The sequence below is a fragment of the Hetaerina americana genome, unplaced genomic scaffold, assembly GCF_022747635.1.
Source record: "Hetaerina americana unplaced genomic scaffold, ioHetAmer1.1.p SCAF_50, whole genome shotgun sequence".
Classification (NCBI taxonomy): domain Eukaryota; kingdom Metazoa; phylum Arthropoda; class Insecta; order Odonata; family Calopterygidae; genus Hetaerina; species Hetaerina americana.
Window position 1 is genome coordinate 3,582,270 of NW_027287096.1, and position 22,201 is coordinate 3,604,470.

The 22,201-nt window shown below is 43.8% G+C and overlaps 1 protein-coding gene across 13 annotated transcripts in view; it reads left to right on the forward strand.

Annotated features, from left to right (window-relative positions):
* lola (longitudinals lacking) overlaps positions 1 to 22,201 on the forward strand; it is a 104,239-nt gene that overhangs the window by 2,126 nt on the left and 79,912 nt on the right. For 8 of the 13 annotated variants that reach the window (XM_071593091.1, XM_071593087.1, XM_071593095.1 and 5 more), the window contains exon 4: positions 1,056 to 1,145. In XM_071593091.1, coding sequence (XP_071449192.1) covers positions 1,056 to 1,145 — 90 coding nt within the window. The other 5 variants (XM_071593093.1, XM_071593090.1, XM_071593085.1 and 2 more) reach the window with 5 other exon arrangements.

Consider the following 22,201-nt stretch of genomic DNA (forward strand, 5'->3'; position numbering starts at 1 on the left):
TGCGTAGCTTTTAAGGTTTGGTTTTACCTGAGGCACGGCAGATGAGGTACTTCCATTTCGGGCAGGGTTAATGTTGTTTGTTTGTACCCCCTGGAAAGAGACCTACCTGAATCTTTTGGCAATTTTTTTGTTTAGGGTTTGAAAGTCTTCTCACGTCTGAAGGTAGGTTTCTCTTTCCAGGGCACTTGGGGGAGCTGTATTCGTTCATTCAGCGACATGATCTGTCAGCCCCATTTGAAGTGCCACCATTAGTCTCAATACCACCTTCCCATCCATACCCTCCTCCTCCACCTCCTCGTCAGATCCAGCCGCACCATCACCACCGACAACTCCCGGATGACTGTACCCTAGGGTTTGCCCCCCCTTCCCACATCCATCACACCTATAATGCCAATTTTCCTGAGATACCCAACGTGCAACTCCCACGAGACGCTGTGTCAGATGGAGCATTTGAGGGTCTGCTGGCGTCACTCTCTGAGGATGTGATGTTTCGCAAGTACTCTGTTCAGGTCGTCCGGGGAGCTCTTGAAGCAGTATTGAAGCAGGGTACTAGTGTCACTAGGGCATCTGCAGATTTCGGAATCAAAAGATCCACTTTGCAATTTTACTTGAAGAAGATGAACATTGCCCTTCGCAAGTGACGTCAATGCTGAATTATCTTTTCGTTTGAACTGATGTTATGAGAATTAAATTTCATGATTATTTATTTTAACGTGCTGGTTGTACTTGAAACTAAATAAATGCCGTTTAACGTGGCAGAAATTTTTTTGCTGAGACAGACTTTTTTGTATAAATGTTTATTCAAGTTCATCTTGTATGATCCGTTCCAAAGGTCAGCATTTTTTATCAAGCTTTGTATTATCCTCCCACCCCTACTGCCGTGTCTCATGTGTGTGGTTATTTATGTTGATGATGTTGTTTCATCCATTGAATGTTTTCCCCTGAAATAACATTTAAATAAATGCTTATTTGAGTAAAATATCCAATTCAATTCTGCAACCTTTGATTTGGGGGTTTATATAAAAAGTTGGACATCTTTTTGCCCCCAATTTTAGGCTTTGCACCGTGGCATATGATGCCTGACCGGTCAGGGGATGATATCTTCATTCCATCTCAGGAAACTGCTGCTCAACGTGAGAGCCAAGGTAAGAATCTCCCTTGCCAGTTTTTTCAAATCTCTTTTATTATACTACTTTTGGGAAGCAAAGGACACTTCATCATTGAGCATTTAATTTAGATATGTTCCTTGTACATTTTCCAGTAATACCCTACCCTTCCTGTTGAGGCAATGTTTATTTAATATTTTTTGGATGATGGTTACTTTTACTGTCTCTTTTCAATTTCAGTACTTCACAAATCTCTTGGGAATGAGCTAATTTAATTGTATTCATGAGAAGCAATCATTTGGACTTTTAGTCATTTTTTTTTTAATTTAGAAATATCATTGGACACTCGAGTACTCATTGTTTTCTGGGGAATTTTTTTGTAACTCTAGTCTGCTAAATTTACAAGCAATCTTTCATTTATATTTTTCGGCCAATCATAAAAGCATTCCCCTTTTTACAACTTATTTGCTTTGAGAAATTATGGGTAAGAGCTAAGTGAAAGGGAATGAAAGTAGCATTCTCTATATTCTCTGCAAGCCTATCCCAGCCACCTCTCGCCTTTTACCTCCCCTCTCCCTGGTTCCCCATCCCACTTGCCTGCTTGATCCCTCCTTGGGTCTCCCTTGCCACTACTTCCCTTTCTCTTACCGTGATCCTTAGGTCGTAACAAATTTCTCCTCTCTCCTCACCACATGAACAAACCCATGGAAAATGGAGCAAGTCATAGTCAGAGCATTCTCCTCCTAAAAATGAAACTTTCTTTTTCTTATAATGTAAACAAGTGTAATTGCCTGAATTTTTTCTCTCAAACGAGAAAACTTTAATGGTTAAATAATTTTGCTAAATTTCTTTTCTTGATTTGTCTGTTTGCATAGTAAATAATACGTACACATGATTGATGTGTTTTATTAAAATGCTCATCAAGTGTCCTATGGTTCAGCACAGCACTGCAGGGTACAGTATTACTTTTTTTGTCTGTGAATGATTTCGGGTGTGTATATTGCGTTTTCCAAGTCTCCCTGCCAATGTGAATATATTTTTGAGCTGCATTTTTGCCTGTTCCCCATTATTTTTTTGATGTTTGTCATCCGTGTCGTGTTTATTTTTCAACATTACTGAGTCATGTCATCATTAGAGGGGTTAAAACTTCTCAGCTACCTCGATATTTCTCCTCTTTTCCGCTGTTTTTCTCGCCATGTCCCACCCCCCTCACAATAATATCCCCAACCTAAGGGATTTCTCCATTTCAAGGCAAATTAATTGTTGCTATGCAAGTGACCCCCTTCACTCCCATGTTTAAAATGTTCAGCTCTCAGGCGTCCGCACGCCCTGTTTTTTCGTGTTCACATCAACTCGTCTCCCTCCCTCTCTCTCTCTCACGTCCGGAAAATGACGCTGACGATGCCGGTCGCCGACTACGACGCCTTCACAGTACGCCTCCTCTCTCCTGCAAGATCGTCGTCTCACGCCGTCGATTGATAAGTTGCCCTCCCATCCACCCTTGTGAGGTCCCCTATACCCCCCCTCATCATGCCCTCCCATTCATTCCACCTGCGTCGTCATTTAAATCACCGTTCCGATTCTTTGATTCGGCCGTACGTAGGTATTTGTAGCAATTTCATGATCTTCATTTTCCCTCCAATCATCCATTCTCCCCCTTGCCGTAATTTGTCACAGGTGTCACGCAATTACCAATCTCTTTGCCAGAATAAATTTCATATCCATTTTAAGGTTTGTATCATGAGTTTTATCTCATGATCGCGAGTCTCAATACTTCAACCATTGCAACTTTAGTTATTCTTTGACTTTGTAACAAATATTATGTCAGTTTAGTTAGTATCGCATGATACTTATAACATATCCTCAAACAGATTGGTCATTGCACTGTATTTTTTAATCACGAATCTCTCATTTTCTGGCTGTATCATCGCTTCTCTCGCCGTGACTCATTTAATTTCACTTCGGAAGTAAAGCATCGGGACCCCGTGCGATGCAGAACCAGAACGCGCCCATTGCATTCACCACTCGTAGTTTTGTTTTCACTGAATTGATGTGCTGGTAATTACGGCCGATCAGTTTGCTTTTCGCGAATTCGCTCCCTTCACCTCGCCATACCTCTTTAATCCCTGTCTCACACTCGTACGTTCGCTCTCTCTCTCTCGCCTCCGCTACTATGGGACCGCGAATCGATAACGCTGGCTCGTGTAATGGGAGGTGGTGGCTGGAGGAGGAAGAAGCTAATAGCTATCCACTAGCGTCTTGTTTTTCTGAACTCAAGGCGGGGTTCGAAGCTGTCAACAAACGACCACTTGTTTTCTCTGGCCCCACCACTACCCCACACCCTTAATCTCCCCTCCCACGCGCCCGCCCCACCCAATCGCATTCGCTAGCAAGTGGTCGCAGCCTCTCTCGAAATCCTTTAGCGTCATCCTTGCTAGCAGTTAACAAGAAGTTTTATCGTTCTAATTTAAGGCAAAGTAATTTTATTTTATTCGTTTCTCCCTGTAAAAAGCATACCTCCGCCACTCCCACAGTTTCCATTTATTATTAATCAAATCGATTTTCTGTAGCGGCTAACATTTTCGGATGTGTGTTTTCGCGGCGAGTATCGTGTGCTTCCTGTTCATCTCTTGCAAACCTTATCGTAGATATTGAGAGTTTTCTCTTTAAATGTGTACTTAAAAAATGTATCTTGCTTGGTCGGCAATCCTTCCCGCCCCCCATTCCCACTAAACTATGTCAACAGAGTACGTATAAGGTGTTCCAAGTGTGGAGCCCTTCCAAGTCCAATCGTCCTCCCTCTTTTTTCTTTTTTTCTCATCCTTCCCGATCCCATCCCGCTGCTGCTCCATGCACTACCTCACTCGCTGTCCCCTACCCTTCTTGTCTCCCACCCTCTTACGACCACCCATCCCCCTCAATCTCCTCGCACGCTCTCTTCCCCAGATTTTTTTCTCGCTCTTCTTCAAGCCCACGTCTTTCTCTCTCTCCGGCTCGCTCTCGTGGGACAGGATATTACCAGGAAGTCAGTGACTCCCAAGGAGAGAATGTAGGCCACGTTAGCATAGGTCTAACTCGTTCCTGCCATTCTTATTCTCCTCGCTAGAATGCTAGATTTCTCTCTTATCACATTACCCTGTATGGTTCTTTTTAATTTACTCCCTCAAGCTCATTGCGATGTATGTACTAGTTGTAGAAATGAAGCACAGTCTCTCTTTCTCTCACTCTCATCATCTCTCCTCTTCTTCCGTGGTTATAAGCCAGCTTTTTAATATTTCGTCTTGGCTATTTTTGTGTGTACACATCGATTTGTATTCTCTTCGCAAGGAGTAATATTTTCGCAGAGTTTGCTGATTTCTTTCTTTTTCGTCGTTCAAAAGATATGTATCGTGCTGCGTTTGATTTCATTGCTAGAAAATTATTTGGGTAGTTTGTCTCCCACCCTTTTTCCTCGCCCGACTTACGGAGGAGCCTGCCCTGGGTTCCTTCGTTTTTATAGCAAATGTGGGCCTCGGGTGAATTTGTCAAATTTTCTTCGATTGAATGTGCACATAAACATGGCGCCCCGACTTCCCTGTTGTAGGAACTATATTTTTCCTCTTGTCCTTACCGTCTACAGAGCGAGTTCAAACAGTAGTTATAAGGGTGGTGTATGCCGGCTTTTTTAGCTGTTGGGCGTTTTACAAGGTGTCAGCACATACCCAGGCCAATGCAATAACTGATGTCGCGGTTTGTTGTTCGAGTCGGCGAGGCCTTTCAGAGTCCGCGCGCGTATTTGTGGGGGGGATTCCGCGTTTTCCTCTTTCATTCTACACTCCCGATCGGTGGGGGTGCTTGGGCCCACGGCAGACATGGTGGTTTGGCAAGCGCGGGGATCTGCCGGGGAAATGGGAGAGGGAGGGCAGGGGTAAGAATTGGGGAGGTGGCCCGCCAGCCGCGCCTCTTCCCCTTCCTCTGTTTCTCTCTCTCTTTTCCCCCTCCCTCACTTCCACTGCGCCCCCGTCAGCCGGCTCGGCGGCGGACGGGCTGTTCCCGCCCGCCTGTGTGCTACACTAGCTTGGGGCCGGGAAGGGAGAGAGAGAGGGAATCGATAAAAGCGGTGGAGAATCAATAACCGCTGGAGGAGGGAGGCTGGCTGGCCTATCTCCCCTCTGCCCCATCCTCCTCTCTCTTCCAAAACCCCTTTTATGCCCCCTTGTGTCCCCTCTCTTCCTCCAGCCGGCTCCTCCACTATAATCCATCCACCATTATCATTCTCTCACTCTCCCGGTCGCTGCAATCTCTTCTCCCCCATACTTCTCTGTCCTCCTCCCTGACGGGTCCCCGATATCTCTAGACGACGTAACGGCGGCCATGTTTGTATCTATGTTCTCTACTCTCGGGTTTCTCGCTCTCTCTCCATCTTTCCCCAGCCTGGCGTGTGGTGAAATAACATTATATGATTAAAAGGAATCTCTCTTTCCCCTCCCCTTTCGTCCAAAAACAACGCTGCGCTGCCGCGCTAATTTTTGCTTGCGTACGTAAATGCTTTTTACGCTGGAGTGTTCGGGAGGAGAAAATATCAAAGGTTGTGAGTGTTAAAGCGGCCAATCGCGTTTTCCATTCGAGGGTATTCATCATCGTCATCTTGCGTTAATTATTTATGCAATTCCTCCACATCCTATTGCCTATCGTATTGTCTATGAGTGGCCTATAATCGTTGTTTGTCTACTTCGGTGCCTAACAATCGTGTTTTAGTTGCTACTCGTACGAGCGTGACTCTTGACCACGCACAAGAATATCGCGGTAATTCCCAGGCATAGGTTTTTCTTCGTAAATTCAAAATTGGGTGCTTCGTAAATGCAAAAGATATGAGGAGTATAGAATAGGAGGAATAAAGAAAGTTCTGGAAGGAGTCATCATTTATTGTTGCGCATCATATGTGAAGAGAAGCATCGTGCGCTCGCGTTTTGTAATAGCCTTTTGCTGATTTTTTTGTCTTTATCAGCGACTACGTCGACTGTTTTGCCCACTAGGTCTCCTCTTCCCCTGGCCTATTCTCCCTTCCCATTTCCGTCCATCCCCACCGACCTCCCTCCACCGTTTCATGCGGCGTGCCTTTCCCTCCTTTCTCTTCCCTTCTGCTCCCGCGTCCTGAATTTCCCTTCACCTACGGCTCACCGCCGTCACTCTCCTCAACATGCCGCCTACTTCCTTCACCGCCCCAAACCGATCCCACTCCCTTCCGTATATTCTTTTCTCCCCGAATCCTTCCCCTCCGTGCACTTATTTCCATTCTATCCTGACCCTCCTCCCTTCCCACCCAGCCACCCTCGTTTTTCCCCCACCCTAGAACTCTATTCATTCCCTTGCCCCCTTGCCTTTCCCCCCGTCTCTTACGGCCTAACCCCCCGCCTGGTCTCCTCCGACCCCTCTCTGTCTCTCGTTACTCCCCTTCTCGGTTCTCCCTTACTCCTTCCATCCCCTATTTCTCTCTGCCGTGTCATTCCTACTTCGCAGTCCCCGCTTCAGCCCTTCCCCCGCATTCGCGAGGATCTCTCCCCTTCGTATTCTCGACCATGATTCCAACCCCACCCCGCGTCTCTACCTCCCCAACTATTCTTCCCCTCTCCCTATCTCCTGCCATCCGTCCTGTCTTTGTACGGTTTTTAACGCCCCCTCTCAAATCAAACTCCCTCCCCTTGACTGTCCCCATCACTCAGCCTTCTCCCCTCGTGCACCCGGTATCTTTTGCCGTCTACAGCCCCCCTCTCCCTCACCTGCTTTTTAAGTGGTCCCGATGTTAGCGTGCAGTTAAAACGTATCGATATCATCCAGAAGATCCCAAACGTCGAAGCTTACTCTAGCGAGGAAAAGATATGCTTAGGCGATGTATAACAAATCACAAACGCGACAAGAATCAGAATTATTAAGAGGCGTCTGTTTGAGGAAATGTTTTGTTGATGATCGGCATTAGTGCAGAGGGGAGAATTCGATTCCAACGTCAGCGCTTATCCCGCCGCTTTTTCTAATAAAATTCGGTAGCGGATATACTTCATTACCTAATTCATTCATACTAATACAAGTCCTTTGGTAAATGTTTCATATATTTTTGTGAATTCATGTCGGCACGTAGTGTAACTTGGAGGGCAAAAAATGGAACATTAATCTGTTTAGCTTATAAGGAGCGATAGAAAGTTCACCCTGGGAGTGGATGTTGGCCGACCCAGATAATATGAACGTTTTTGGACAAGTATAATATTAAACATAGACGTGAATTGAGATAATTTTTCTTGATGAAGTTATTAGGTGCAATTTTTTTGTAAGGTTTTTTAAATTTCACATTCATTTGTATCTAACTCCCGGGGATTCATGGCTAAGCACCATCGGATAGCCCCAATGAATGTGTATTAAAAGTTACCCCTCGCATATAAATTAAGACCAATAGTAAACGAATGGGGTATCTGCATCCGTTCAGGATCAAGTTCAGTTTTATGCGGATTTGCTATTTGAATCAAGTGCTATCTATGATAAATATCTTCATTTTCCTTTTAACCGTCGTTGTAGTTCAAAACCGTAATATATATATATATATATATATATATATATATATATATATATATATATATATATATATATATATTACCGTATTCCTAATAACTCGTTATACCCTCCACAATGTGGGATACATATTGATTGTGTTTTATTTGCTGGTAATTCAATGATTATGGTAATGCCAGTGAATTACGTCAGCGCGTTAGGAGTTAGGCTATAATCACTACTTTTGTGGAGGCATGCATTATAATGCTAGAATGGTTGAAATAGAGTCGTTTGTAAACTCATTTTGTAAATTAGTGGATCATGATTGTGCCACTCGTTCTTTTCGAGCGGCTTTCAGTAGGGTGTCAAATTCGTGAATTATGGCTAATCAAATCTCATTTAATTTATCATCCTAAATCCAAAAGTTTATTTATGGAGAGGTCGTTCTTTGGCCAGAAGTACGCCGTCCTCTATATCGATATGATTTGTTCAGACGAACCTCACCATTGGCTTCCCCCGTTTGTTTCGTTTTTCCGTTATATCTCAAAGCCTCCCTCTCCCCCCCTCCGTCGTTCGACCTCCTTCACGTGGCCTCTGTTCGTCCTCCCAACGCATCTGCCCGCCCTTTACCTCCCTCCCCATGCCCTCTTTTATCTCCTCCCCTTCGTCCTCGACTTCCTCCCGCCTCTGTCCCTTCTTCCTTCCCCTCCGCTCCACTTTAGTTGTGCCTCCTCATGCACGTAGGCCTTCCTCTAGTCTTGCCCTCGCCTCTCCTTTCTTTCCTTGTCCACGTCTCTCATGTGCCTCCTTCCCAAATGTCCTCATTTTCCCCCCTTTTCATTTTTTTCGTCCTCATTGCTTTTCAGATCCCATCTATTCGCTCTCCTTTTTTTTCGTTTGTGGCCATTCTTTGTCCCGCATCTGCCGTTCTTTTTTGAGCTTCATGGCATTTCATCCCTCCCCCACCCTCTTTGCCTTGTTCTTGCCCTCTGCCTAACTCCCTCCTTTGTGAGGGGATGGCCACCTCCCCCTTCGCTCATTTAGGCGTTCTTCCGATGCCCCCTGCTTACTCTTCTTCTAGGTTTGTCCGCGCATCATCCTCGCACCCTTAACCCTCCCCCGTTGCCGGCCCGCCCTCTATCCGTCCCCAATCGTCGTCTAAATTAACTCGTGCGGTTGCCTCCCTTTATTTTTTTTAATTCCGCTATGCGTTCTTCGATTTTCTGTTTCGCAAGACACCTCTTGTGTGCATTTTATGTAGGTAATGTTTTTTTGTAGCGAAGATAATAGGGAGAGGAGGAGTTGGAAAAGGATTGGGATTATTCGGATAAAAGGTGAGAGAGACTGAGAGAGAGAGAGCGAAGGATCCGACGGACGCGCGTCATGGCTTAATTGGGAGAATTGGATCTCAAAATTTTTCCTAGTATCATGTTATTCCATGATTACATCATTTTCATTATCTTTGGCAAGACCGAATGTTGTTATTTGGTAGAAGTGTTTGTATAATATATGCACCCAGTGCCCTGCTGTGTTTAAACGTAAATTTGATGTAAGCTGTCCAGTGCATGGCGTATTTTCTTAACCTAGCCAAAAAATTTCCCATCCTTTGTTGGATTGCTTAAATATTGCAATTGGAATGGGCCGTCACTATACTCTTTGGTAGAGACACTGGCTAATTTAGAAAATGCGCCATACTTGAGAGAAACGTAGTGTAGTAATTTGCAGTTGTCTGTAGAATGTATTGTAGGGTAGATTTTTCTCTATTTATGTATACTCTTGTGTTGGTTGACCTTCTTTGAGCTATTTTGTAAGCATGTTGCTTCAAGGAAACAGGGAACCAGGAAAAAATCGATCTTTTATGCCTACTGCTTCTACTACTTTTTACTAAAACTTGTCACACTACCACTGCTGCTATACTATTCACTACTACATTCTGTTGGTGATAGATCATGTAATACCAAAATCAATACTGCTGTAAAATTATTTGCCTCGACTCCGCCTGTCGGAGGTACGGAACGCTGCCTGTTTAGAGCTATCTACCGGGCTGACGTCTATGACCGCAACCCGTTCGGGACGTATCTTGAGTCCTCACGAGGTTGAATCCTTTATGACAAGTGACTATTTGCTGACGTTTTTCAGTGCTTCTTAGAGTGACTCATAGTGGAATAGATATCAACGAAATAGGAGAATCAGTTTTAATTTGAACCATCTAAATTAAAATAACGAATTGATAATTTTTAATGGTGTCGAGGTTTTCAACAGCTTTGATAGGAGATGTGGTGAAGAGTTAGCAGTTCGATGTCCCGTGCTTAGCGATTCGACCTTGTGGTATTGTTGAGCTTTTTTGGGTAGCTGAGTAAGATCAATTAATACACCTTGAGGAAGTAAGCATTTCGATCGCTGCTCCCATTAGTGTATTTTTACTTGCTGGTAAGTTTCCAGTTAAATAAGAAGTTCGCGCTTGAATCTTATTATTGTTCTGTCCTCACCCTACTTGTCTCGGCATTACTGTACAATGTATGCACTTTAGGTTTTGGGCTCTTGACGTTAAGTTTGTCGTTGTTTTATGACATGTGATTTCTACTAAACCCTTTCAGTGTTCTTCCCATTTTAAATCTTATCAACTTTTAATATGTTGCCTTGTGTGTTTTTTTCTCTTTCATTACTTAACCTCTTATTCGTTACAATACCATCAAAATAATTTTGGTGTGATCGTTGGTGTTTTACAAAGCGTAGAGGCTCGTTCACAAGTACTTAAATATGGATTATATATAACTATATATCCATGTATTTCTTTTTGAGAAATTTTGTTAAGAAACACTTTTCGTACATTACAATCTAATTATTACTCATTCACATATTGCCTTGATACTTATTATTCGGTATTCAGTTCTCAGTCATTGAAGATACGTAGTCATTGTTGAAAGTACCAACTGACTTTAAGTATCAATTCATATTTGTGGAATGCCAAGGCAATAAAGTTTCAAAGTGCACATGCCTATCGCAGTTTAAGATGACGTACTTGTGTACGAGCCTTATTCTTTTTTTATGAATATATAATGTTATATACCCTTTTTTGGCGCGTGATCTCGGTTCTTGTGGGTGGATGTCATTTATTCTGGCTAAGTAGGTAGGTCGCTTCCCCCATTTGAAATCCCCAGTGACCGTTGTGTCGTGGACTCGTCCATTGGAGGTCCTAACGCACTCTTCCCTCTCCTTGTTGTGTTGTTGCAGAGCCGTGGAGTAGTGGGTATCCGTTCCCGCAGCCACCCTGCACGCTCTCCTATCCGGTGGGGGAGGAGACGGAGGAGGAGGAAGAGTTGCAAAGCTTTCTCTCAGTGGAGGATGAGGGGGGCGGAGGAGGTGGCAGTAGTGTTGTCGCATGTGTTCGTAGGCCGATGGTAGGCCGGAGACGCGTGGGAGTTAAGGACGAAGACGGTGATATAATGGTGGTCGTGGACGATGGAGTAGGCGGCACCATCGGGCGCGGGTTTGTCGGTGCCAGTGGTGCTTCCGGTGGTAAATTGTCGTGTCCGCGATGCGCACGCCAGTATTCGGTTAACTATACACTGGAGCGGCACCTCCGCTACGAATGTGGCGTTGCAAAGCAATTCGCGTGCCCTGCCTGTCCCAAGACGTTCAGGCGTCGTTATGTGTTGAGCGCGCACCAAAAGAAGGCCGGTCACTTCGGCCCTCCTGCTCCACTACCATATAGGAGGCACCCTTTGCCGCCTCCTCGTCCCCCTACGCACACCATTCAGTGAGTCCACGCTTCCCGGTTCGTGGATTGTTTGGTGGGACAGGATATATTTCGCTTGTCGGTCCGATTAGACGCATTTCCCACGAGGCGAATGTTGTGACTTTTTTTAAGGGGTGTCGCGTATTCTTCCCCTCGACCTTCCGTCATGACAACCCCTGCTTGCGCAATAGGCACAGGGGTGACCGAACCGGAAATCTCTTTTGAAGAGTATTTTTTATTTTTAAACCCCTAGACCAATGTCGCTGACCTAACAAATACTTTTTTCTTGTTTGGTATACCGTTTTTTTAGGGGTCCATACTACTTGGAAATTGTCCGTGGAAGGTGAACAATAGAGGAGGGGGGCCTTCATTTTTATGTCTTTTTAAATAGGAGTGCCGGAATGATGTAGAGCGGTTTTGCTTGCGTGCCAGTATAGCGGAGAGGGAACTGATTGCCGAAAACTTAATCAAAAATATAGTAGAGAGAGAGAGACATCGATTCATTTTGGTGCTAAAATACGGGTTTTTGTGTAGTCGAGAGGCATCCAGAGGGAATTAATTCACATCAATGAGAGCTTCACGAGTGGACCTCATCCCTTCCATCCCTCCAAGAAACCATTTGGGAATGTAGATTATGATAAATGCTATCTTTTTTTTCTCTCTCTATCTCCAATTTTCATTGTTTTTTAACAATTTTTTAAGACTTAAGGTCGCAGAATATTAAAATAGGCAGGCGTGGACTAGTTTGTAACGATCCTCCTCTCTCCCTTTTTCCTGCTTCTTGTTGTTCCAGAGGAGCAGTGGAGTCCGTTTCCGTTCCCGCGGACCGCCCTCGCGCCCTCCCCGCCTCCCTCCTCCACGTCCTCGCTAGTCCCCTACTCCTCCACCGTCGTGGCGTCCCATTCCCCACTCCCTCCCTCCTCCCCAACTGCCTCTTCCTTGCACCACAGCACGCACCCTTCCTCTCCTACTTGGGCGGTGTCCCCTCGGCACCCTCCTCATCATCCCCTGGCATCCCAGCGTCCAACACCCGGCGGGAAGCAAGTTAGGAGGAGGGTGGTCGTGGCCCTTCTCCCGCCCGATGAGGAGGAAGAGGCACCCGCCGCGCCCCTCCCGCACCACCTGTTCTCCCCGCACCACCACCATCACCACCACCACCCCCCACACCGTCACCTGACTGGCCATCCCGGACTCTTCCCGCCCCTCTCCGCCTCCTACGTTTCCTCTCATTCACCCTCTAACACCTCTTCGGCCACCACCAACACCTCGTCCTCCACCTCGCCCACCTCCAAGTCTTACGCGTGTCCACGGTGCGACCGAAGGTACTCAGTCAGCTACACTCTGGAGCGTCACCTTCGCTACGAGTGCGGCGTCGCGAAGCAGTTCGCGTGCCCAGTCTGTCTGCGCCGCTTCTCTCGTCGAGACGTGTTGCGCGCGCACCAGCGCAAGGCCGGTCACCATCACCACCAACACCATCGCCACCACCTCGTTCCCTCCCCGACCTCTGCGGCCTCGCGGGCAGTGGAGGAGGCCGCGTCGGCGGTCGTCGAGCTCCCCGCAGAAGTAGTCGGATCCTTGTTCTCCGGGAAGTAGGGCGTCGTCGCTTCACTCCGCTCCACTCTTGTTGTCCCCTTCTCTAGAGAGAAAGACACATGAAGGAATTTTTGAAGGAAATATATGCAAGTCCTCTCTTTTAAACAAAATGGTTATATCGTAAGAAAATCTTCCTCTTATTGCTCATTTTTCTCTCCGAGGCGAACTGTGTACATAGTATAAAAGGTTGCCCTTCTTGCCTCAATTTTTTAATCCAATACTGGCGTTATCCTTGGCAATATCGTGAATTTTTCTCTCCCTCGTCATTTGAAAGCATTTTAAGAAAATGGGAGATGGAGTACGTGTTTTAAATTTGCGATCGTTTTGATCTCCTTGTTATAAATATTGCGACCTGTTTGCCCTTAAAACTAGTCATGTTAAAACCTAAACTTTATATATATTATAGGTCAATATAACCGTTGCCCTGAGTTTTGATGTTGATTGGGGTAAGGGTGTGTTTTTTGATCCTATATATTTTTAAAGCTATAATACAGCGTGCAGATCCATTTTTGCCAGTAGATGTTACCTGTCCCTATGCAGGGTCTTTCTGTCAGAGATTTTGAGTGATGCGCTTCAACCAAACTGATGAGAGAGTATGGGCTTTCCCAGATGTTGAGCATCCTATGGATCGAGTCAATTCCTGACATGCTGCAGGAAGTGAAGTTGCCAATTGAGAAACGAATTATTTTTCCCCGATTTTTAACTTTTACTAGCTGTGCTATGTTTAAGCCAAAGGCGACTTACTGTGATTTTATAAATGTTTAGGATATTGTTATGAAAAGCTCAGACTAATCGGGTATTCATGTTTGTATTTTCACTCTATAATTGGGTTGTGATTACATTGGTATAAATGGAACCATTTGATGAGAAGCCTTACTGGTTAAAAACGCTCAATCTTAAAAGAGTGTAGGTGGAAGTATCATTATTTTTTCTTTATATTACATTATTGGATTAATGTGATATGTATATATGTATTTATATTGTCATCATACTATTGAATATTTTTTCCTTTTCGGATATCTTAAGGTTTTATCAATCTTATTCTATTCATCGTAGGTAGGTTATTGTGCAGGGTATTTATATTTATTACTTGGGCTGATTACTCTTTTAATACTAATAAAGTTAGCCCTTAACCATTTCCGTGTCATTATTATGTTGAATAAAATGGACCTGAGGGCTGATGTGGTTGATAATCTTTACCAATAAGTGTGATAAAATTTCATCTCCATGTTTTCTGTGTTCCTCTGTCCCCGTCAAGGGTACTGTTTTGGATGTCTTGTTATTAACATTATTATTGCTCTTGTTGTTGACAACGATAATAAATGTTTATCAAAAACCTATTTGTGATGTATCATTGAGTAAAATATGACAAATTCCCTCCTTGATTGTATTATTCCCACCTTTTTGTGTCCTCTGTTGAGTGTCATGTTGGTTATTTAGAACTGCGGCGGCATAAATCGTTAGCAAGATGATTCTTGGGATGTACGAAATAGGGCCACTCTATGATCTAAGAGGTACTATAGATAAAGAGCATTCTCCTGTCTTGACCCATCTTGGTGATATTTTCTGTTGTTTTGAAGTCTATACAGGTGCCAAGATATGGCCTTTGCATTTTGGTATACTTTTTCATTGTCATTGGATTCGTCTCTATTGCGCTATATTGGAAAATATAATAGATAGGGATCATATCGGTAAAGCTGTAATAAGATAATATTCCACAGGAGTTGGTATTTATGAACTTGAGTGTGTTCCATCGTACCAGCCACCTGCGCCGCCTCCGCTGCCCTCATCGCTCATTGACATCTCCATGTGTGTCGTCCTTATGACCTATGATAAAAACGATGAGGCTATTGTCAAAAGATTGGGTGGCTCCCCTGTTTGGCATGCTGGTAAAAGTGCGCGTCAACATGGCGTCAGGCACTCGCTTCGTCGTCCAATCACTACGGCGTACTGCCTCGATCATCATGTTGCCTTTGTGCTCGGCGGTATAAACGATAAGCTGCTCTGGAATAGGTGTATTACTTCAGTGAGATCCTCATTGAGAACAGTGATTTTCCTTGGAATTGTGGCTGCTGTTTTTGATCACTGTTAGATCTTCACGGGTGAAATATTGTTCTTGCCCTCCTTTTTTCTGTTCTTTCCTTGGCGGTGATTAGGGATGGTGACGGAATGTAAATATCGTCTTTACTGTACTCAGGATAAAGATAAATTTATTGGTAGCATTTACGATCGGAATTAATCACGTGACCGGCTTTGGTATTTGCCGTCGCATGTTATGGTGAGGCATGGCCAGCCAAAATACACTTCGTCCATGGCGAAGGGATATTGTAGAAAGCATATAATGGCCTGGCTCTGGTTAGTCGTTCCTTGTCTTGCCTCGTGCTCTCCTATGGAACCCAATTGTTTCTTAATCCTGATAACACTTAATGAACCAGAACAATAACCGTTCTATTTGACTCAGTTGACCCTATTTCTCTAAAAATTTTAGCCGAAGGGTGCTGTTGGATATAATCACTTTTGTTATTCGTTGGCGAATGTAGAACCCCTCTCCGTCTGTATATAATTTCCTTCGTTTAATATTGCCGACGTAAACGGATTAGTCCGCGTATTTTAAATCGTGCCGAGTGGTTCAATCCAGTGTGTCATAATGAAAGAGCCTCATAAGAGAGCCTTTCTTGCAGTCACTTTTATTCAGAGTTGCCCCCTCTCTGGCCTCTTTGCAGGCGGAGCGGCGGAGACGACCACAGTGTACCTGGATTGGACCACTCAAGTGGGGAGGTCCTCCCCTTCGCCACCTTCCCCATTAGCAGCCGTTCCGACTTTATCCTCGTACAGCCGCGGTGCCTACCGATCCTCAAGAACCTGCCTCTCTCCACACCCGCAGTCCATCCCCCCGTATCCTCTGCCCCCCCTGACTTCGGCCCCGCACCTACCCATCCGTCCTGGTGTCCCCGCCTTGCCCCCGTCCATGACTCTATCCCCTGTAATCCCCGGGCCTTCCTCCGGCGTCGCCGAGAGGGACGCCGGGGGTGATCCTTCGTCGCCGTCCTCACGCCTGCACCCGTGCCCCCGATGCGGCCGTCCGTACAAGACCCGTTCCACCCTCAACCGACACCTGAGGTACGAGTGCGGGGGCGCTGGACGTCGATTCGAATGCCCCATCTGTTTGAAGCGAATCTCCAGGCCGGACACCTTCCGTCAGCACGCCCTCATTCACCGTTCTGAGGCAGCCGCGGCGGGAGCTGCGATGTCGGCTTTGTTAGATGTGGAGAAGCAGGAGGGAGAATTGGGTTCTCCCCCTTCTTCGTCGTCCTCCATTCCTCACAGTTGTTGACCTGCACAATTAAAGTGCTTTGCTGCACCGTTTTTATTAATGAATAATATTTGGGGAGGGGAGAAGTCTTCCCTGGGTTTGTTGTTATAATAAAGACAGTCACTTTTTCTCCTCGCGATTTTTAAGGATTGATGCAAGCCAGTCAGGCTTTATGGAATTGTTGTCACGAAGTTTCTTGTGAATTAACTTCTTTTTGAGATCAATAGTCGTTCATTCTAATTTCGATTGGTTCGTGTAGGTTTGCGGTTATGATCGTCGTTTCTAAAGATGTTATATTGAAAAAAGATCAGGCGCTGTTAAACAGTGGTTTAAATAGTTGTGTTAATAGTGAAATTTTATAGGGCGTTAGTATTTGCCGTTCTGCCTGGTGTGTTCTGTTTCAACTTTCCTTCTAATTCACTGCTTAGAGGTTGTTTTTGATGAATCCTATTGGAAAATCTTGCGCTTGCTTACCGTAATTTTCTAGTCTTCTCAATCGCTGTTTTATTTGCACATGGCGAAATACACGTGGCGGTGAACGCCCAATGATTTGCCTTTTTAATTAATTGCTCTGTAATCCATGCAATTGTAGGTTTGGGTGTAAGATTGATTGTTCCTGTTAATTTTTCTGATGCCTACCTCCTTGCCTACTCAAATAGTTCTTATTATTTGTTAACTAATGTTATTTCCACTTCGCTTGGAAGTTACACCTGGCTGAATTGTTCAACTTCTTAAACATTGTTGAATCAGAGAGAACCTCTTGGTACCTCCTCATGTGATTTCATCTATTGTAAACCAATTTGCTGCAATAAATTCCTTAAAATTGAATGTTTTCTTTTACTGTTTTTCAATACATCATTTTACTCCCCACAAGGCCACACCTAGTTCGTAGCGCGATAGAGTTGGTAACGCAGTGGTTAACCGTTATTCGCGTGGACCCATAGTATACTTTTTTGCTTAGCCTCTTGTGGTTTTAGCCAATTTTCCCTTCGCAGTTGTATCGCATAGCACTAGCCGTGAGCTTATTTACAGAACAGCAGAACGGTGTAATTGGTAACGGTTTGCTGTTCTGTGTCTTTTTCCAGGCCGGACCCGCGTCGGTCTGTCCCGAAGTGGTTGCCGCGATGTAAGGTGTGGAGAGTCGGTGCAATATGAGGGGGAGACCTTGGGGGGAGTGGGGGATTGGCTGGCTAGTGGTGGCGGCAGCGATGGTGGGTGGTACGCGGCCGATGGGTTGGGAACTGAGGGCCACGGCACTGGACACACCCAGAGGGTCCAGGGACGTTACGTTTGCGACGCCTGTGGGAAAGCTTACGCCTGGGTCTCGAACCTTACGAGGCATGTGAGACTTGAATGTGGGAAGGAACCTCAGTTTCAGTGTCCCCAGTGCCACAAGCGCACAAAACACCTGTCCAACCTACGAGTTCACATGCGAACCAGACACCCTGACGTGGATCCCTTCGTGGCTCTGGCTAATATGCAGGTTGGGGACACGATGAATCGTTGAATTTGTCTTCTTGGATCATGTCAGTGGTTCTTAGTGGAACGTTCTTCATTCACTCCCTCGATTTCACACTTTTCAGGAACCCTCTCAGTGAAAACTAACAGGTTGGGTGGTGTCAGTTAATACCCCGATCCTCCGTAGCTCACAAATCCCCACCACAGTTATATGCGAGTAGGAAAATTAGTTTCGGAAGGATTTTCTCCGCTGCAAGAACTGCGATCACGGGTCCCCTGTGGAAACATAACCGGTTACATTTCCATTGCTTTGAGCATAGCTAGGCGCAGAGCTCTCCCTGCCTTAACAATAGTCTTCAGATCGTCACTCTAGTTCGTTTGAGTTTCATGTGCACTTCAGGCAGGAGATTTTAATTGCGTGAATTACAACAGCTCGTCGAATTCAATGGATGTTGTCTACGTAATGTGTAATCTGTAAAAATTCTTGAATGGGCTCGAAAAGTTATGGAAAAAGCTTTGTCCCTTTTTTAAGTTCCTTAAGCTACAATGTCACTCTCCGTTGAGATAAGATTTATCATTGTTTCGGGCTCAACAGGCTGGATTCAACGCATGCCAGTTTGTTCGTTATTATGTGGCTTTGTAAATTTGGAATAATTCTCAAGTTCAGTTTCGTTTATTATCTTCATTTCCTCTTTTTGCCTTTGCAGACCTGCCTCCACCGCTGATCAGGCAAAGCGAAGAGAGTTTCTCCTCCGAGTTGAATGTGTCTGAAGCTAAATTTAAGTTCGAAGTTGCCTCTCGTTGCAATGTTCAGCAGCTCTCATCCCATAATTTAGGTATAGATTTGCCTCCACCGCGAGAGTTCATCGTAGGAATGGATTGTATTGCTTCAGATTTTAAAGAGTCTAGTCATATTTACGCCAAGGTGTTAAGGGGATCTCTCAAACGACCGTCCGACGGTTATTGGCTTTGCGATTTATGTGGACGTTCTTATACCCAGAAGTCGAATCTAATGCGTCACATGAGGTTGGAGTGCGGCAAAGAGGCGTCGTTCGCATGTCCTTTTTGCCCTGCGCGTAGTGCTCGTGCGTCGAACATAGCCAGGCATATAAAGACCATCCATCCAATGATTGGAAATTGAAGGTTAGATAGTATTTTCAGATATATATTATTTATTCCAGCAAGTACAATAGTCATCACGAGGTTATCATTTTGTGTGTTGATCGGTGATTCTCTTCCCGAGTGCAGAATTGACATTTTCCATCGTGTCTTTATTACAAGGCACTTGACGTGCGACACTTCTCTTTTTTGTTTACGGCGGTGCAATTACCTTGTCGGTAGACGAATTTATGAATGTCCTATTGTTCTCGTTTATCATATTTCACCATAAATTTTATTATATTCGCAATGCTGACACACATTTGACAGCTACACCCAAATCATTATTTCTTCTTCGATGTACTAAATCCGTCGGAACACCAATTGAGATCTCAGTCCAAGGCACTGCGTCATTTTTTAAGTGGCGGAGGTTGTTTTTTATTGAGTTACCTCATCATTTATGTGAGCGTTGTCGATAATTTCGCCAGTGAATATTTGGGCTTAAATTATGATATGGCTGGTTTAAGTACCTTGAGGTTTATGTACCTCATCTGTGCAAGTTATTCTGTATTCAAACGTGAAATAAAATTGATTAAAAGAGGTGTGCCCTGTGATTTATTTAGTGATATGGTTTTCCTGACTTATGCCTTTACATATCCGATTGTTTTCTGCAGCCAATTTGTTTGGGTATGGATATAGGAAAGGTATGAATGCCATCTTCGGTTCTTAGTACGTCTGCGCTTTTTTCGGTCAATTTGTGCGCGAATCCTGGTCACTTCTATAGTTTGGGATTGGATGAAAGTTTTTCGGAGTGTCACTGTTGTCGGATGTACCTTAGTCTGTAATCGCTCTAAGCCAGTTTTAAAATTTTGAAATATTTTTCAAATTGTGCTCCTCATACGTTACACACATTGTATTGGACGTTACACACATTCTATTGGAACCTGAAAGAGGAATGAGAAATTCTCTAACCATAATGTTGTTAGAATTTTGAAACATGCACCTCTCTCTCTCTCTCTCTCTACCTTTCTCCGCATTCAGTGCTGGTGTCTGTTCCATTTACCGGGTGCTAATTCTCTTTCGCATACGAGTGTCTCGATTTGTGGTATTACTCTGTATGGTGTTTGTTCGTGTATGATAAGAGCGGCATATATTCTACTGCTCTGGTAATTTTTATGCTAACCTTTCTCATTTAACTGTTATATGGTATTGCTGTTTTCAATTTGGAATTTTTTTCTTGTCTGAAGAATAAAAGATAGTATTGCATGTGGGACATATTTGAGTTCAAAGGTATCTGCTAGCATTGCTAAATAAATAATTTTATTTCGAGTTGCCATCTGTTCGCTTTCGTTTTTCAGTGGCATGGTGGTGTATTCAAAACAGTCAAATGACAGCTCTTCTCAAAATGACGAATTTACCAATGTTAGCAATGTATTTAATGGGATGACACTTGGTCGTAAAATGTATGCACTGCAATTTTGTAAGGGCGATGGAACTGCATCTCGTTCATTTTAGAAGAGAATACGTGTATATAGCCATGTTGACAGAAGAAAGTGGATGACTAAAATGGTATCATAAATAGGAAATGCGTATTGCCGCGGGTTTTCATTTTATGTTAGAACGAAGATTTTTTCATTGTGGTTGGTTTTCACATTCGTAAGTTGTGGAAATTATGACTGCTGCACTTCAGGCAAATCGTTCCCTTGGATGTACACAATGGGCACTCTGTCGGGAAACCGGAGTTAATTCTGGAACTATTCCATTTTTTCTAAATGTGGGTAAAAGAGCATTTTTATTAGATGTCAGCATGATGTCCACATCGGGAATTCCTATTTAGAACTGCGTTTCTTTTTGTCTGTTTTTAGAAATGTTTGTCTTATTGGTTTGTGTTTTTCCGTGGCTATCATGCGTGAAGCCCCTAGGAAAAACAGAATCTATATGGGACCGACTTGATTGACATCCGTGACACGCGTAGCTATGAGATGTTGTCAATAAACAACGTAATCAGATCTCAAGCTCTGAGAAGAAAAGCAGCTAAGAATTATGGTTATATTTATCAGGATATTCAGAACAAACCTCCGAGAGTGAAGTTCGTGGAATGAATGGCCACTTCGTATTATTTCGTGATCGATGAAGAATTGACATCGCGTCTTGATAAATATTCTTTATATGGTGCTTATTACGATGCAATAGACGTTTGCTCGTTATCCTAAATTTGTATGGATTTTTAAATTGCGAAACGTGGGTTTACCTCCCAATGAATGTGAAAATCGCGATACACTTCTTCCTCATGCGGGATGAAAGGTTCTCCTTTCTAGGGATGAGTTCGCACAAATTTATTCTCCCAGTCATGGAGTTTGACTTCATTCTCGAAAGCGTCTGTGCTTGGAATGTCATAAGGCCCCTTATGGCAAAAACATATGTGCGTGTGTGTATGTACCCCTAATTTTATACTCTTATTGCTATTTGTAAATATCGGGAAAAATTCCATAGTGTGAGATTAAGTATGATCATGTGTATGTATACCACGTATGTTCAGATGTATCTTGGTATAATGGTCTCTGTATTCAAAGAAACATGCCATTGGTTCAATTATCTTCTCTCTTATGTTTATGACTTAAATTTTACATGCTCCTTTTTTATTGTGGTTTCGATTTAATCACAGGAATTGGGTGAGAAATGGCGGCTTGCGTAACTTAAATCGGACGTTGGTGTCACATATCAGTAAATTTAGAAGCAGTTAATTCCTCCTCATTTTCGTCCCCGTGAAGGTCTTAGTTGGTTTACTCAGCCTTAGCCGAACTTGATCATTACTTTCGTTATGGTAGGTCTTTCATTGACTGGGAAGCCTCGCATTATTCACCTCATTCAGCAATATAGCTGATACGCCGTCCGATGACACTCAAACTACGATGGCCCTTCCATTTAGAAATGCAATTTTAATTAAATCCCCGTAAATATATATATATATATATATATATATATATATATATATATATATATATATATTGCCGTAAGGCTGTATTTCTGAACTGTCAGTTCTTGGTCATTTAATAATTGTTAAGAATCTGACTCGTCAAGGAAATCTCTGGTGCACGTCCCATTCTTATGTGCAAGTAGCATACCTGCAATTAAGTGCTCTACTACTGTCAAACCGAAGTACGATACAAATCAGTTCTCTTCAGTTGATGTTAGGATACAAGTATCGAGTTCGTGAGGTATGCGAATCGATTCTTTCCTTCTATTGTTTATTTTATATTTAACTAACATTCATTCGATAATTCTTAATGAATAATTTTTTTTCTGGGGAAATTCCAAATAGCTTATCCCAAGAAATATTGTAGTTCTATGTTTATATAAGCTTTATGAGACCAT